We start from the raw sequence: 13,383 nt of genomic DNA on the forward strand, positions 1-13,383 counted from the left end.
AGAAACATCTGCTGAACACCAGGTCTGTAAAAAGAACAATTTCTGCTGTGGTACCTTACGCAAAAATGTACCGGATGACCCTAGATTGGAGACGCTGTTTGGGTGGCTTTTCATCCTTTAAAGCCGAGAAGAATCATGGACAAATTGCCAGCTGCACTTTTTTGCCCTCAACCGGATTACTATTCTGTGTTAAGTTCATGTGCAGTGAGGCATCATACTGAAATTCACTGTGATGAATGCTCAAGTCAAATAAAGACTAGATAGCAAAAATGTAGGCTGAAACCCTAAAAGAAAATGAATATAGGGTCTTATATTACTCACAACAGGAATTCTGAAATATCTATCAACATTTTATTATGTGTGTGTGTGTGTGTTTTGTTAATCCTCACCTGAGGGTATTTTTCCCTTAATTTTTAGAGAGTGGAAGGGAGGGAGTTTGGAGGGGGGAGAGAGAGAAACATCGATGTGAGAGACACATGGATTGATTGCCTCCCGCATAGCCCTGGGGATCACACCTGCAACCCAGGTATGTGCCCTTGACAGGAAATCAAAACCACAACCCTTCCGTCCGTCCTTGTGCCGACACTCTAACTGCTGGGCCAAACCAGCCAGGGCTCTATCAACATTTTAAATGCATATATCCTTTGACACAGCAATTCACTATCCTAAGACTTTATCTTGCAGATATTATATATAATGATGGTATATGAAGATGAACCTTACTGCAGCATTGTGGTAGAAAAAATGGTAAATAACCCAAACGTCCATTAGTAGGGCACTAGAATTTTATGGTATATCTACATAACAGAAAACTGTGGACCTATTAAAGAGAATGGCTAAATCATCTCTAAGTATTGATATGGAAAGCGGTCACAGTACATTGTTAGGAAAGCAGCAAATGCTGATGTATAAAATGCCCATTAATGTAAAGAGAGTTTATGCATTTATATAAGCTTGAATATGCCTATAATATTTCTGAAACTTATATTCATCAATAGTGGTTATTTCTGGGGCATGTGATTTGGGCTGGGGACAAAACTGTTAGATTTTTTTAAAAACCATTCACTTACATAACTTTTATAATTAAGACAGTAGTTTTTAAAATCTCCAATATGCCCAGCTGGTGTGGCTCAGTGGTTGAGCATCGACCCATGCACCAAGAGGTCACTGGTTCAATTCCCGGTCAGGGCACATGCCCAGGTTGTGGGCCAAATCCCCAGTGGGGGGGCATGCAAGAGGCAGCCAATCAATGTTCTCTCTCATCATGTTTCTCTCTCCCTCTCCTTTCCTCTCTCTCTAAAATCAATAAAGAAAAAAATTTTTTTTTAATAAAAATCTCCAACATGTCATAATTGCATGTCAGGGGTCAGCAAACTACAGCCCAAAAGCCAAACCTGGCCTGCTGCCTGTTTTTATACAGCCCACCACCTAAAAATGATTTTTATGTTTATAAATGGCTGGAAAAAAAAGAAAAATAATATTTTGTAACATATGAAATTCAAATATCAGTGTTTCCAAATAAAAACTTATTGGAACAAAGCTATCCCTATTTGCTTTCAATTGTCCATGGCTGCTTTTGAGCAAGAGGGGCAGAGCTAAGAAGTTGTGACAGATCTGGCCCTCTACAGAAGTTTGCTGACTCCTAATCTAGAGCACTGGTTCTTTCTTTCTCAATTCATTCATTCATTCATTCATTCTTTAATCCTCACCTGAGGATATTTTTCCATTTATCTTCAGATAGAGTGGGAGGGAAAGGGAGAGAGAGAGAGAGAGAGAAACATCGATGTGAAAGAGACGCATCGACTGGTTGCCTCCCTCATGACCCTAACCAGAGCCAGGGACGAACTGCAAATGAGGTACGTGCCCTTGACCAGAATCGAATCCGAGACTGTTTGGTCCACTGGCCGATGCTCTAACCGCTAAGCAAAACCAGCCAGGACTACAGCACTGGTTCTTAAAATGTGGTACCCAGACCAGTAGTATTAGCGTCATATGGAAAGAGATGCAAATTCCTGGGTCCCTCCTCAATCTTACTGATTCAGAAACTCTGAAATAAGGCCAGCAATCTGTGCTTTAACAAGCCCTCAGGGTGATTCTGAGGCACACACAAGTCTGAGATGTACTGGCCTGGAGTAAGTATAATTCAGCTGGGAAACATAATGGAAACATAAAATGCAGATGAATACTGGCCCTAAAATCCAAGATCTCTAAGTGATTTGGAAAAAGGCACGGATACAAACAAACCACAGTGGTCAGTGACTGAATATAATGTTTTACCCAATTACGTTATTCCATGAAGTTCAGTTTAATATTGTTGAATTAAACTTGAAGAGGTGTTTTGGGTATTACTTTAAATAATTCCAAATACCAAACAAAAAATTTCAATAATATCACTTACAAAAAAAAAAAAAACCGCCCTGGCCAGTTTGGCTCAGCGGTTAGAGCGTCGGCCTGCGGTCCGGAGAGACCCGGGTTCGGTTCCCGCTAAGGGCACGTACTTCGGTTGCAGTTTGTCCCCGGCCTTGGTTGGTCGTGCGGGTGGCAGCCACTCGATGTGTCCCTTCACATCGATGTTTCTCTCTCTCTCTCCCTTCCTCTCTCTCCCTCCCACTCTATCTGTACAAAAAATGGAAAAATATCCTCAGGTGAGGATTAAAAAAAAAAAAAATACCCTACCCTGGCCAGTGTTGCTCAGTGGTTAGAGCGTCAGCCCACACACAGCCATGGGTTAGATTCCCAGTCAAGGGTGCACACCTGAGTTGCAGGTTTGATCCCGGGCCCTGTTTGGGGCACAAGCAACCAATCAATGTGTCTGTCTCCCATTGATGTTTCTCTCTCTCTCTCTCCCCCCTTCCATCCCTCCCTTCCACTCTCTGTAAGAATCAATGAAAAAAATATCCTTGGGTGAAGATTAACAACAATAACAACAAAAAAATAGTAGCTTAAGGTATGTACATATCCTCTAAAGCTTGTAAAATACAATATTTCCCTAAAGACATCACTATTTCAAGATTGTCACGTGGTATATGAGTGTCAGGGTAGTATCCTAGGAAAAGCAGATGATTAGAAAACAGAAGTCTGGAGTTTTCTCTCAGCTCTACCACTCGCTAGCTGTGTGGTCCTGAGCAAGTTTCTTCTTTTGGATTTCAGGTGAGAATTAACTGGAATACAGTATGAATTTAGTAGATGCTCAATAAATGATAGTTTCTTCAAGAACACGGAAAATGTAAAATGAGAGACCTGGCCGGTTTGGTTCACTGGTTAGAGTGTCAGCCTGTGGACCAAGAGTCAAGGATTCGATTCCAGTCAAGGGCAGGGACCTCGGTTGCAGTTCATCCCTGGCCCTGGTTGGGTCCTATGGGAAGCAGCCAGTCAATGTGTCCCTCTCATGTCGATGTTTCTCTCTCCCTCCCTTGCAGTCTATCTGAGGATAAATGGAAAAATATCCTCAGGTGAGGATTAAAAAAAAAAGTAAAATAAGAAAGAAAACACAGGCTCCGATACAGCTTCTAATACTGAGCACTTATGTGTCAATTACTGTACTAGGCACTTTATATCTGTTAGCTGATTAATCTCCTGAGGACCCTATGAGTTGTAAACTGTTATTACTCCATTCCACAGTTGAAGATAGTGAGACACAAAAGGTAACTTCCGTGGGGACATGCAGTAGGTGCTAAAGCTGAGGGAAAGCAGGTCAAGTTGCTCCCACAAAGTATATTACTTCTTTTACGTGCATGAGAAAAAATAAGCTAACATACATGGAAATACCCACAAAGGCACCATAACACTATCATAAGTTACAACTATTATTATTTTTTCAAAGGTGGTTATGGGTTGACTTAGTCCATCTACTCTCTCAAGACAGGCTCCCTTTGTGGACCAAGCACGTGGTTCAGGAGAAGCTGGTTGGGCAGTCTGTGGATATGGAATGAAAAATCTGGGTCCCAGCTGAAGCAAAGCACTCAGGTGGAACAAATCTATGACCATGGGCCCCCTGCACTAGAAGGTTGGACCAAAGACATAGTTTTCTGAGGAAAGTATGTATGTATTATGATTACTATTAATAATGACAACACTGATAGAAATAGTGACAATAATAGTGGTTAACATTTAAGGGCCACATTCTTTGAGTAAGCACAGTGCTAGGTGTTCTAGATACATTATCTCTTGCCCACTCTGTCAGGTGGGCAGGGAGCTGTTGACGTCACTATTTTACAGATGAGGAAGTAAGGCTCAATCTCTGGTGATGGGTCAATGGCTGGCCCTGCCTCAAGTCTAAGTCCAAGGCTGTGTCTGCCACTCCAAGCAGCCTTTCAGCAATGCGCAGGGGCGCTAGTAGCTACCATGCTTTTTTTTTTTTTCCTTTTATTGATTTATAGAGAGAGGAAGGGAGAGGGAGAGAGAGATAGAAGTATCGATGAGAAAGAATATCCATTGGCTACCTCCTGCATGCCCCCCACTGGGGATTGGACCCACAACCTGGGAATGTGCCCTGACTGGGAATCAAACCAACGACCTCTTGGCGCAGGGGTCAATGCTCGACCACTGAACCACACCGGAGGGGCAGCATACTTTGTTTTAGAGTGTGTTTTTTCAGGGAATTTATTTTTGAGGAACGTTTTTTTTAATAATGAAAAAAAAAATATCATGGGATCAGCCAACATTTAGAATAAAGGTATTTTTCATAAAAATTCTTAGAAATGACCTAATCGAGAAGCATTGTGCTAGTGAAAACAGCATGAACTTTGAAGTCAGACAGGTCTGAGTTACCAAACCTCCTGAGCCTCTCTGTGTCACCATTACAAGGAAACAGCAGCGTCTTCCTCCCCACTGGGCTGTTGTGAGCATTAGCTGACATATATGTGTTATATATATGATATATATCATATATATGTAAACCATCCATAAAAAATAGGTATTCCACGAATGTTAATTTATTTTCCTTTCCCTTCTCAACTGTTTGACGTGTTTACCTGTGGACCTCTAAATTTATGTATTCTTTTATTCAACAGCTACTTCCTGAGCTCCCCCTATATGCCATGCTGTAGATGCAGGGAGAACAGTGTGACAAAGTCCTTGCTCTTGTGGAGCTTATATTCAGTGGTGGGTGGGACAAAGACAAGAAGCAAATCAAAAGATACACTAGATTATATCAGATGGTGATATACAGGATGAAAATTGGGCCAGAGTAATACAGCACTGGAGGGCACTTTGGAGCTGACTTCCCTGGTCCTGCCAAGAGCTAACTGTGGCCTTAAGCAGTAGCATTAACAGTGAGCACTGACTGAGAGCTTACTGGTGCCAGAGATGCTACCCATTAATATAGGATGCTTAGTAAAATGAGGGAGTTGGACTTCACAATGTTTGACGTCCCTTTTAGCTCAGATATTTATGCCCTCATTCAGCAGCATTCAGTTGTCATGCTACATCCCAGGTAATGGGATGATGTAGACTCTGATCAATTTTAGGACTCATGAAGATGTGGCTGATAACACAAAAGAGAGCTCATTTTTATCAGTATTATCAAGTTCAAGTACACAATCATTATAGGGGAATCTTTTCTATGTACTTAAACATGAAACGTGAAGTCATCAGGCCTCTACTAGAATATCTGGATGAGGCTTTTGAGACGTTCACTTCTAGGATGAACAGTGCTGCCAATGTACCCGTTCTGCCAAATGATGGTCTCTTTCCGAAAAGATGCAGGCACATCCACATGTTACAAACATCGGGGACACAGCCTGAATATATCCAATTTGTTGACAGTTATGGTTCCGCAATTTACTTAGTAATTCCACTTTCATAAGGTACTTTTTCATTTGAAGTAAAATCTTTTCTTTTAATCTGATAAAAGACATCCTATAAATGTTGTTACAAGATAAGTGGATAATAAGGTACCATACCATGTTTATTCCACTAACTATTCACTAGAAACAAACAAAAAAAATGTAGTGTTTTCAAAGGTGAAATGAAGAAATGGGCTTAGGTCACTACATGCCTTTTGAAGATAGTGGTCCTCCAAATAACATGGCCAAAAAAAGGGAGAAGATCCTCAACTTTATCATATGGTAATGAATGAATAAACAGTAATTAACAAATTTTCTAAACGCAGAGTGAGCAAAATTAAAATCTCCAATCCCAATGATATTCAGAGTCACGGGTTAACCAAACTATAGTATCTGCTACAGCTCATTCTAGAAAAGGGTTTTGAGTTTCCTATGTATTTTCTTTCTTTACAAAAGCACTGCTTTGGCCCTGGCTGGTTTGGCTCAGCGGTTAGAGTGTCGGCCTGAGGTCCAGAGAGACCCGGGTTCGGTTCCCGCTAAGGGCACGTACCTTGGTTGCAGTTTGTCCCCAGCCCTGGTTGGTTGTGCGGGAGGCAGCCACTCTATGTGTCCCTTTCACGTCAATGTTTCTCTCTCTCTCTCTCTCTCTCTTCCTTTCTCTCCCTCCCACTCTATCTGAATAAAAAATGGAAAAATGTCCTCTGGTGAGGATAAAAAAAACCCCAAAAAACAAAAGCACTGCTTTGTACACCTAAAACTAATACAATATTATATGTCAATTATATATCAATTTTAATAAAAGTATCGCTGATACCATCTTATAGCTACATCTACCTTCCAATCAGCTACCTTCAATGTTACAGCTCATTTGATTCACGATGCTGATCACCAGTGATAGGGACACCAACCAGGTTTCCATTAACCACAGACATGGTCTCTCTGTCTCTGGACATTATTATTTTCTCAAGACCCCAGAACACCCTCTTTTGTTAAAGCTTTTTTAGGGAAACAAGGTTCAGGTGTATATTAGTTATTGTCAGGGGCAAGGTGACTAATCTGAAGTTTAGGAGACGCCGGTATAAAACCACCAGAAATCTTAGGAAAGTAGGAGAGCCCCAGATCTGCAAGGAGCTGCTCTAGACTAATTCGATCTAAAAAGACATGATCATAGTGAGTACTGTCACTGTTGATTACATAATAAAAAGTCTATGGTCTATGCAGGGTCTTCTTAGACAGTAAATCTATATGTTATTTGTTATGAGCACTAGAATATTTACTGTTATCAAAGGCAATCATAAGAATTATTTTCATGTCATAAACATTCTATCAGTTCCTAGTTTGAGCTGAACATTGAATATCACAGGCAACTGCTTCTTTCACGTCACAAAGGAGCACACTGTGTGGCCGGAATGTCTCCTGAAATTGCTATACATTCTCTGGATCCTGTAGCAAATTTTTCATATTTTAAATTTGTATTTGCAATAAAATCTAGGTTATGATTTTAACTATTTTAATATTTGGTAATAGCATCAATTTCTAAGAGCTGCATTTTATTTCCCTTTACAGATTAGGTCTAAAAAGTGGGATTACAGAATTCAAGTATGCATTTTAAATAACTTATGTTATTACACAAACATGCCCTATATTTACTGGCCTCTTACTCAGGGTCCAGTTTAATTGTTATCTGCTCATGCATTCTATACCACATAATGAAATGCTTCTATTTCACCCACTGAGCCCTGGGTTTTTATGTGCACCTCTACCAATGACCCTTAATTAAGCCGATTTTACCCCTGAAAATGTGAGTTTTCCTTTGGTCAACAAGTATTTTTAAGGGAGAGGTTTGAATGAACTTTTAAAGAGACATTTAAAATGTTTATTATTTTAAGCAGTTGTAAAACTGAACATAAGTATATTTGTACTCAAGCGTGGGCTACCAATACCTATATTTTTCATTGTACGTTTCTAAGAGAAGCACTTTCACCCTGTAGCGTGCCATCGATTCCCAGTTATGTTACATTTCAGAGGTATCAAATATCTGAGCAGAAAACAACATGACAAAGTAGCCTGCACTACTTTACATTAGCCAACAATGTCAACCAGAGATAATGTGTAATTTAAAAGACACCTGTAAAATGTCTTACTGAATATATTTTTTCATAATGATCAGAAATGCCAAAGTCTAGTAACAGACCTATTATTTATAGCATATCAACATCTAAATGATTTTACAAATGGAGGCAATTATTTTGGATGAATGCAGGAATGCTTGCCAGATTTAAATGATTTATGATTATTAAGAGAGAACAACGTTTTGCTAATTCATTTTCAAATGCAGCTCTTACACTCATTGATAAACTTTAAACCAAATGATTTGCTTAAATAATACATTAACTTAAAAAAAGCAAACAGATATTTTTAATTGTTTAGAAATATTGCTTCCTACAGTAGGCTCAGAAGGGATTGCACCATAGAAATACATTTTCAAGGCAGACTTAGAACCACAGAAAGATCACACTTCTTGAATGCTGATCAATTACCCAGAGTGGGAGTTCAGCTGTTACAGCACTGTGTGCTTCAACTCTGAAAGACGACAGTGCAAATGCATCCATGCCTATGTTTCTTGACTAAAACACTGTCTGCTTGATAAGTTTGATAACTTGAACAAATGTTGCAAAAGGAAAATTAAATACTCTGCATCACTTGACTCTCATTTTTATAATACGGTACTAAGATACATGTTTCAAAAGTAAATGAGAAGATTGAAGGTTCCTTCCCATTTCAAGAATACTATAAAGCAGAAGAGAAGCTCACGTTTCACAAGATATAACCTGTGCATTTGTTGAAGAAGAAAAAAGACAACCCAGGGAGGGGAATGCCCCAGGCTGAAGCAGATACTGATTGGGCAAAGCTTAAGGACAAGGGCCCTTGAAACTAAACAAAAGCAAATTCATTCTGTTGACAGATGCTGATTACATCAAAGCAACAAGGAACTCCCACAACTCCAATTTTTTTAAAAAAAGAACAATTAATATCTCTCTACAATCTACACAATAAAGACAAAGTAAGTTTTTAAACCAATCATAATAAACATTATTAAACTTGTTTTTAAAAAGCTTCAGCTCAGTTGAAGACTGTTATGGTGTGTATTTAGCTATAGGCTTCTCCAAACAGTGGTTTATTCATTCCCATGGACATGTCTGGGAGCCAAGCTGGCCATGCCATCAGCCCCTTCCTTCCAGGGGTTAACTGCTCTGGCTGCCAAATAAAATACAGAGCGAGCCATGTAATTATGGAGACAGTCAAAGGGCAGGCTCTATTTTGAAATCTATTTGCACAGACAAGGTCTTCCAATTGAGCTTACAGGAAACAAGCTGGTAAAGAGCCTCCTTCTCCCCAGATGCTTTCCACACTTTTTCTCCAATTCAGGAAATCATGGATATGGACACCATACACCATTGCTTCCTGGATTTCAAGCTAAGATGCCATTACAAGGAGAAGAGGGGATTAGTTTCACAAACCTGTAAAATACATTTTCCCCCGTAATTAACAGCATTTGGTAACAACAGCCTCTGAATGATAAAACCACAGCGTTTATTAAACAACATTTATAAAGAGAATACAGGCCCAATTGTTATGCAGATATTAGAAAACAGATCGTTTTCTTTAATGCTCAAAATAAAGCACACAGTTAAGTCTAAAGTATAGTGGCATAAATACTTATCTGAAATATATTCTATTTGACATCCAATAGGGTTATCCTTGAAGTTATTTATGGTTAAGACTGCTAAAACAGTAACAAAGACTGCACAGAAGTAAAAAAGAAATGTGTAAAATATTTTAAGTGACTAAAAAAAAAAGCACAAGTTACTTTTATGCGGAAACATAAAAATTTGTTACCGTGGCTTAAAGCTCTAAGTTTGCAATATCTATGAGACCTCATCATTCACATATTAAAACAGGATTGGGCCATTGCTACTAATAAAAGTAAATAGTAAAGTGAAGATGAGATAGTGGTCTTCACCACAGACAGATATGCCTCTGGATGTCAGAACTCATCATCAAGCCATAGAGCAGAGCCTGAGAGTCCTGGTTCTAGAGATGAGCTGGAAAGTCCGCCATAGTTAGAGTACTTCAGGGGAGAGGAAGGGTGCTGGCCTGAGGGCACTCTCTTCCAATAATAACAACATTCAAGAATGATGCCCAGGTCATGGCAAAACATGACCTTCCCCAAGGCTCCATCAGGAAGTTGGTTCCATGCTACATCCCTCCTCCTTTGTAAAGTTTATCAATAGCAACTGATATAGCATAACATCAATGACAAGTTCAGAAAGGGTTTATGAAAATGCTTCATTTTGCTTCTTTACAAAAGCTAATTGGATAATATGTGATGATTCATTACTGTACAACACCAGCAGCCAGGAATCTATGATTTAAACAAAAAGCAGTCCCCTTTCTTGGGAGATAAAAACAACCCCTTATTCTAGAAACACAGATCAATAAACATACCTACTTCATAAGGTAGACTCATGTTTCTGAGTCTAGAAAAAAAGTTTCTTTAGGCTGGTCCAACCACAGCTGGGGAGGGCTGTCAATGATTATAGTAAGAATTCAAAATCTAAAACTAAAAGCAGATCATTTGGTGAATAAGTGAAAATTACATAGAAATGATTAGTAAAAGAAAACATGTGAATGAAATTTATCTATCTAAGATAAAAATGTTTAATTCAAATTTTAATCTAAATTCACCTTTATAATCATAAAATATTGAGTCACACTGAAATAGTATATGCTTAGAAAATCCCATTCTCTCTCTAAAGTTTAGAGAAAAGAAGCTTTTTAGCACTCCAACAATACATATACTGAGGCACTTCTTGGACAAAGAAATATTGTATTCTCGTAGGGAAAATAAAGGAGCTGTTTATTAGGGCTATGGTTAAAATGTAATAATTCATTCTAGTTGAGCCCTGTGAAAATGTCATCAAAATATCATTTTCTTTGCCAGATTTTCTGGATGCCATAATATCATTTAAATACGGAATAAAAGACAAGCTCTGATTAGAGAAGTACAACACCAAAATGAACCAAGAGCAAATGTCGTTCCATCAAAGGAACAAAAAAGAATTGCACATAGTCCTGAGACCCAGGGAACACACACTTCCAGGTTAGCACAGCACATCAGGCAAGCTTCAGCTCCCCAAAGCCTCTGAAAAAACCCCAACATTCCTGTTACCTTACACACTTTGGTTAAAGGAAGGAAAACGGAAAATTTTTATATTCAAGCATATAGTGAGAATAAACAAGAGCAATTTCACAGAAATCACACATGGAGTTCGATTTTAGAGAACGTCCATATAACTATTACAAGTTTAAAACGACTACTATAGTAAGACAGTCCTTTGATTATTTTTTAAGGGCCTATTCATAAACACTACTTTCGTGTAAAGTACTACTCAAAATATTAGTAATTTGGATAAAAATATCCAGTGATAGAAGACATTGGGACTTTTAGTTTATGATCAAAGTAACAGCTTTAATATGAATATTTTTCAATTGTATTAAAGCATTTGAAGAGTGTAATTTTAGTGTTCATCTTACAATAGTGTCAACTGAATTCTACATGCAACATGCTCTAGTTATATTGTTAGATATTTTTTTTTCTCTTCTTCCTATCTCTCTTTTTATGAGCCATTTAAAGTTATTTATGCAAACAATTGATATAAAATAGCTCAGAGCTTTGACCAAACTGCAGTATCAATACCAAAATAATAATAATAATAATAACAATAATAATAATAGTAATAAAATAACTACCTTCTTAATATTTTTCTGAGAATGTTTTCACTGAACAACTCCAAGTGAAAGGCATGAAATAAAATAAAATCCTACAGTGGTTACTATGACAATTGTGAGAGTTTTGTCTCTGGCCTGTGAGCAGGCAATAGGAATGGTAGGTAGGCCAATAACCATAGCCTAAAATGAGAACGCTAAAGCTCTAGGAAAACAATATATTTCCAAGCTTCTGCAGTTGTGATTACATAGATTAAAGACAAAAGAAGCTGAGATCATGCATCAGGGCATTATTTTCACAAGAAAAATAAGAGAAAATACACTGTAGCTTCTTTAGTAAAAGACAAAGTTCCAAATGACTTGAGGGCAGCTTTTTTTTGTACTATTTTTTCCTTTTTATTGAATTTATTGGGGTGACGCTGGTTAACAAAATTATATAGGTTTCAGGTGCACAATTCCACAGCACATCACCTGTACACTGTATTGTGTGTTCCCCATCCCAAGTCAAGTCTCTTTCCATCACCATTTATCCCCCTCTCCCCCCCTTCACCTCCCCACAGCCCTCTCTACCCTCCCCTGGGCAATCCCCATGTTCTGAAGGCAGCTTTTTGGACTGATGTAGTTATGTTATATTCAATTCAACTGTGTAGACTTAGTTAACCATGTGAATAAACAATCACTCCATAGCTTTAGGCATAAATGCAAAAAGTGAAATGTATTAAAATGGTGCAGGCTTAAGAGCCCTATAGAAGTTTGTTTACAAACTAGCCCTTGTATTTTTTTTCCAGATATGGATGCTCAACTATAAAACTATTGTTTTTTGTACTAAAGATTAAAAATTAAAACCACCACCATAATTAACAAAAGATGTACTCTTTAACTGTATGTACAAGGCAGGCTGCCTCTCACAATGGAAAACATAATTTTACTTAAAAACCTTATCTGACCAAAATATTCACACTTGGTGAAATGATTAATTCATCATCTCATTTTTAGATTAAATTCTTCAACATAACCACCGTACTGAAATCTTTTTTTTTTTTTTTAATTTTTTTTTCTTTATCCTCACCCGAGGACATTTTTCCATTTTATTGTTCAGATAGAGTGGGAGGGAGGGAGAGAGAGAGAGAGAGAAAGAGAGAAACATCGACGTGAAAGGGACACATCGAGTGGCTGCCACCCGCACGACCAACCAGGGTCGGGGACAAACTACAACCGAGGCATGTGCCCTTAGCGGGAACCGAACCCGAGTCTCTCTGGACCACAGGTTGATGCTCTAACCGCTGAGCCAAACTGGCCAGGGCACTGAAATCATTGATGTATACAATATTTGAAACATGTTTATTATCTAATGTGAGGTATATTGAATATTTTTTTAACTATACTTCTGCCAGGGTGTTACAGAAAGAAAACCAACTGAAAAATGCCTAGATAAAACATAGCCAATTTGGAGGTAAAAAGGAAATATTGTGGAATTTTAAAAAATGTTATTTGTTGATTTTTAGAGAGAAAGAAAGAGAGGCAGACTTTGGTTTGTCGTTCCACTTATTTATGCATTCATTGGTTGCTTCTAGTATCTTCCCTGACTAGAGATCGAACCTGCAAACTTGGGAGTATCAGGATGATGCTCTAACCAACTGAGCTACCCTGCCAGGGCAGAAATATTGTAGAATGTGAAACACTGTATTTTGCTAGTATGATTTTCCTCCAAAATTGTACCTTCCTAATTATATTTACTTGAGTTCTTGTTTAAATTGGTTTCCTTCTCTGCCACTGGTTTACCTGGACAAGTTAGTTATACTCTCTA

At 38.3% G+C, this 13,383-nt stretch overlaps 1 protein-coding gene across 3 annotated transcripts in view; it reads right to left on the reverse strand.

Moving 5' to 3' along the window:
- METAP1D (methionyl aminopeptidase type 1D, mitochondrial) overlaps positions 1-13,383 on the reverse strand; it is an 89,055-nt gene that overhangs the window by 20,494 nt on the left and 55,178 nt on the right. Inside the window, exon 1 of one of the 3 annotated variants that reach the window (XM_036254311.1) lies at positions 10,296-10,375. The exons of 1 other annotated variant lie outside the window; for it this stretch is intronic. In XM_036254311.1, coding sequence (XP_036110204.1) covers positions 10,296-10,317 — 22 coding nt within the window. In that variant the 5' untranslated portion in view covers positions 10,318-10,375. Of the gene's footprint in view, positions 1-10,295; positions 10,376-13,383 lie in introns of those variants that run through there. One more of the 3 variants, XM_036254312.1, reaches the window with a different exon arrangement.

Source organism: Molossus molossus, unplaced genomic scaffold (genome assembly GCF_014108415.1).
Source record: "Molossus molossus isolate mMolMol1 unplaced genomic scaffold, mMolMol1.p scaffold_m16_p_11, whole genome shotgun sequence".
NCBI lineage: Eukaryota > Metazoa > Chordata > Mammalia > Chiroptera > Molossidae > Molossus > Molossus molossus.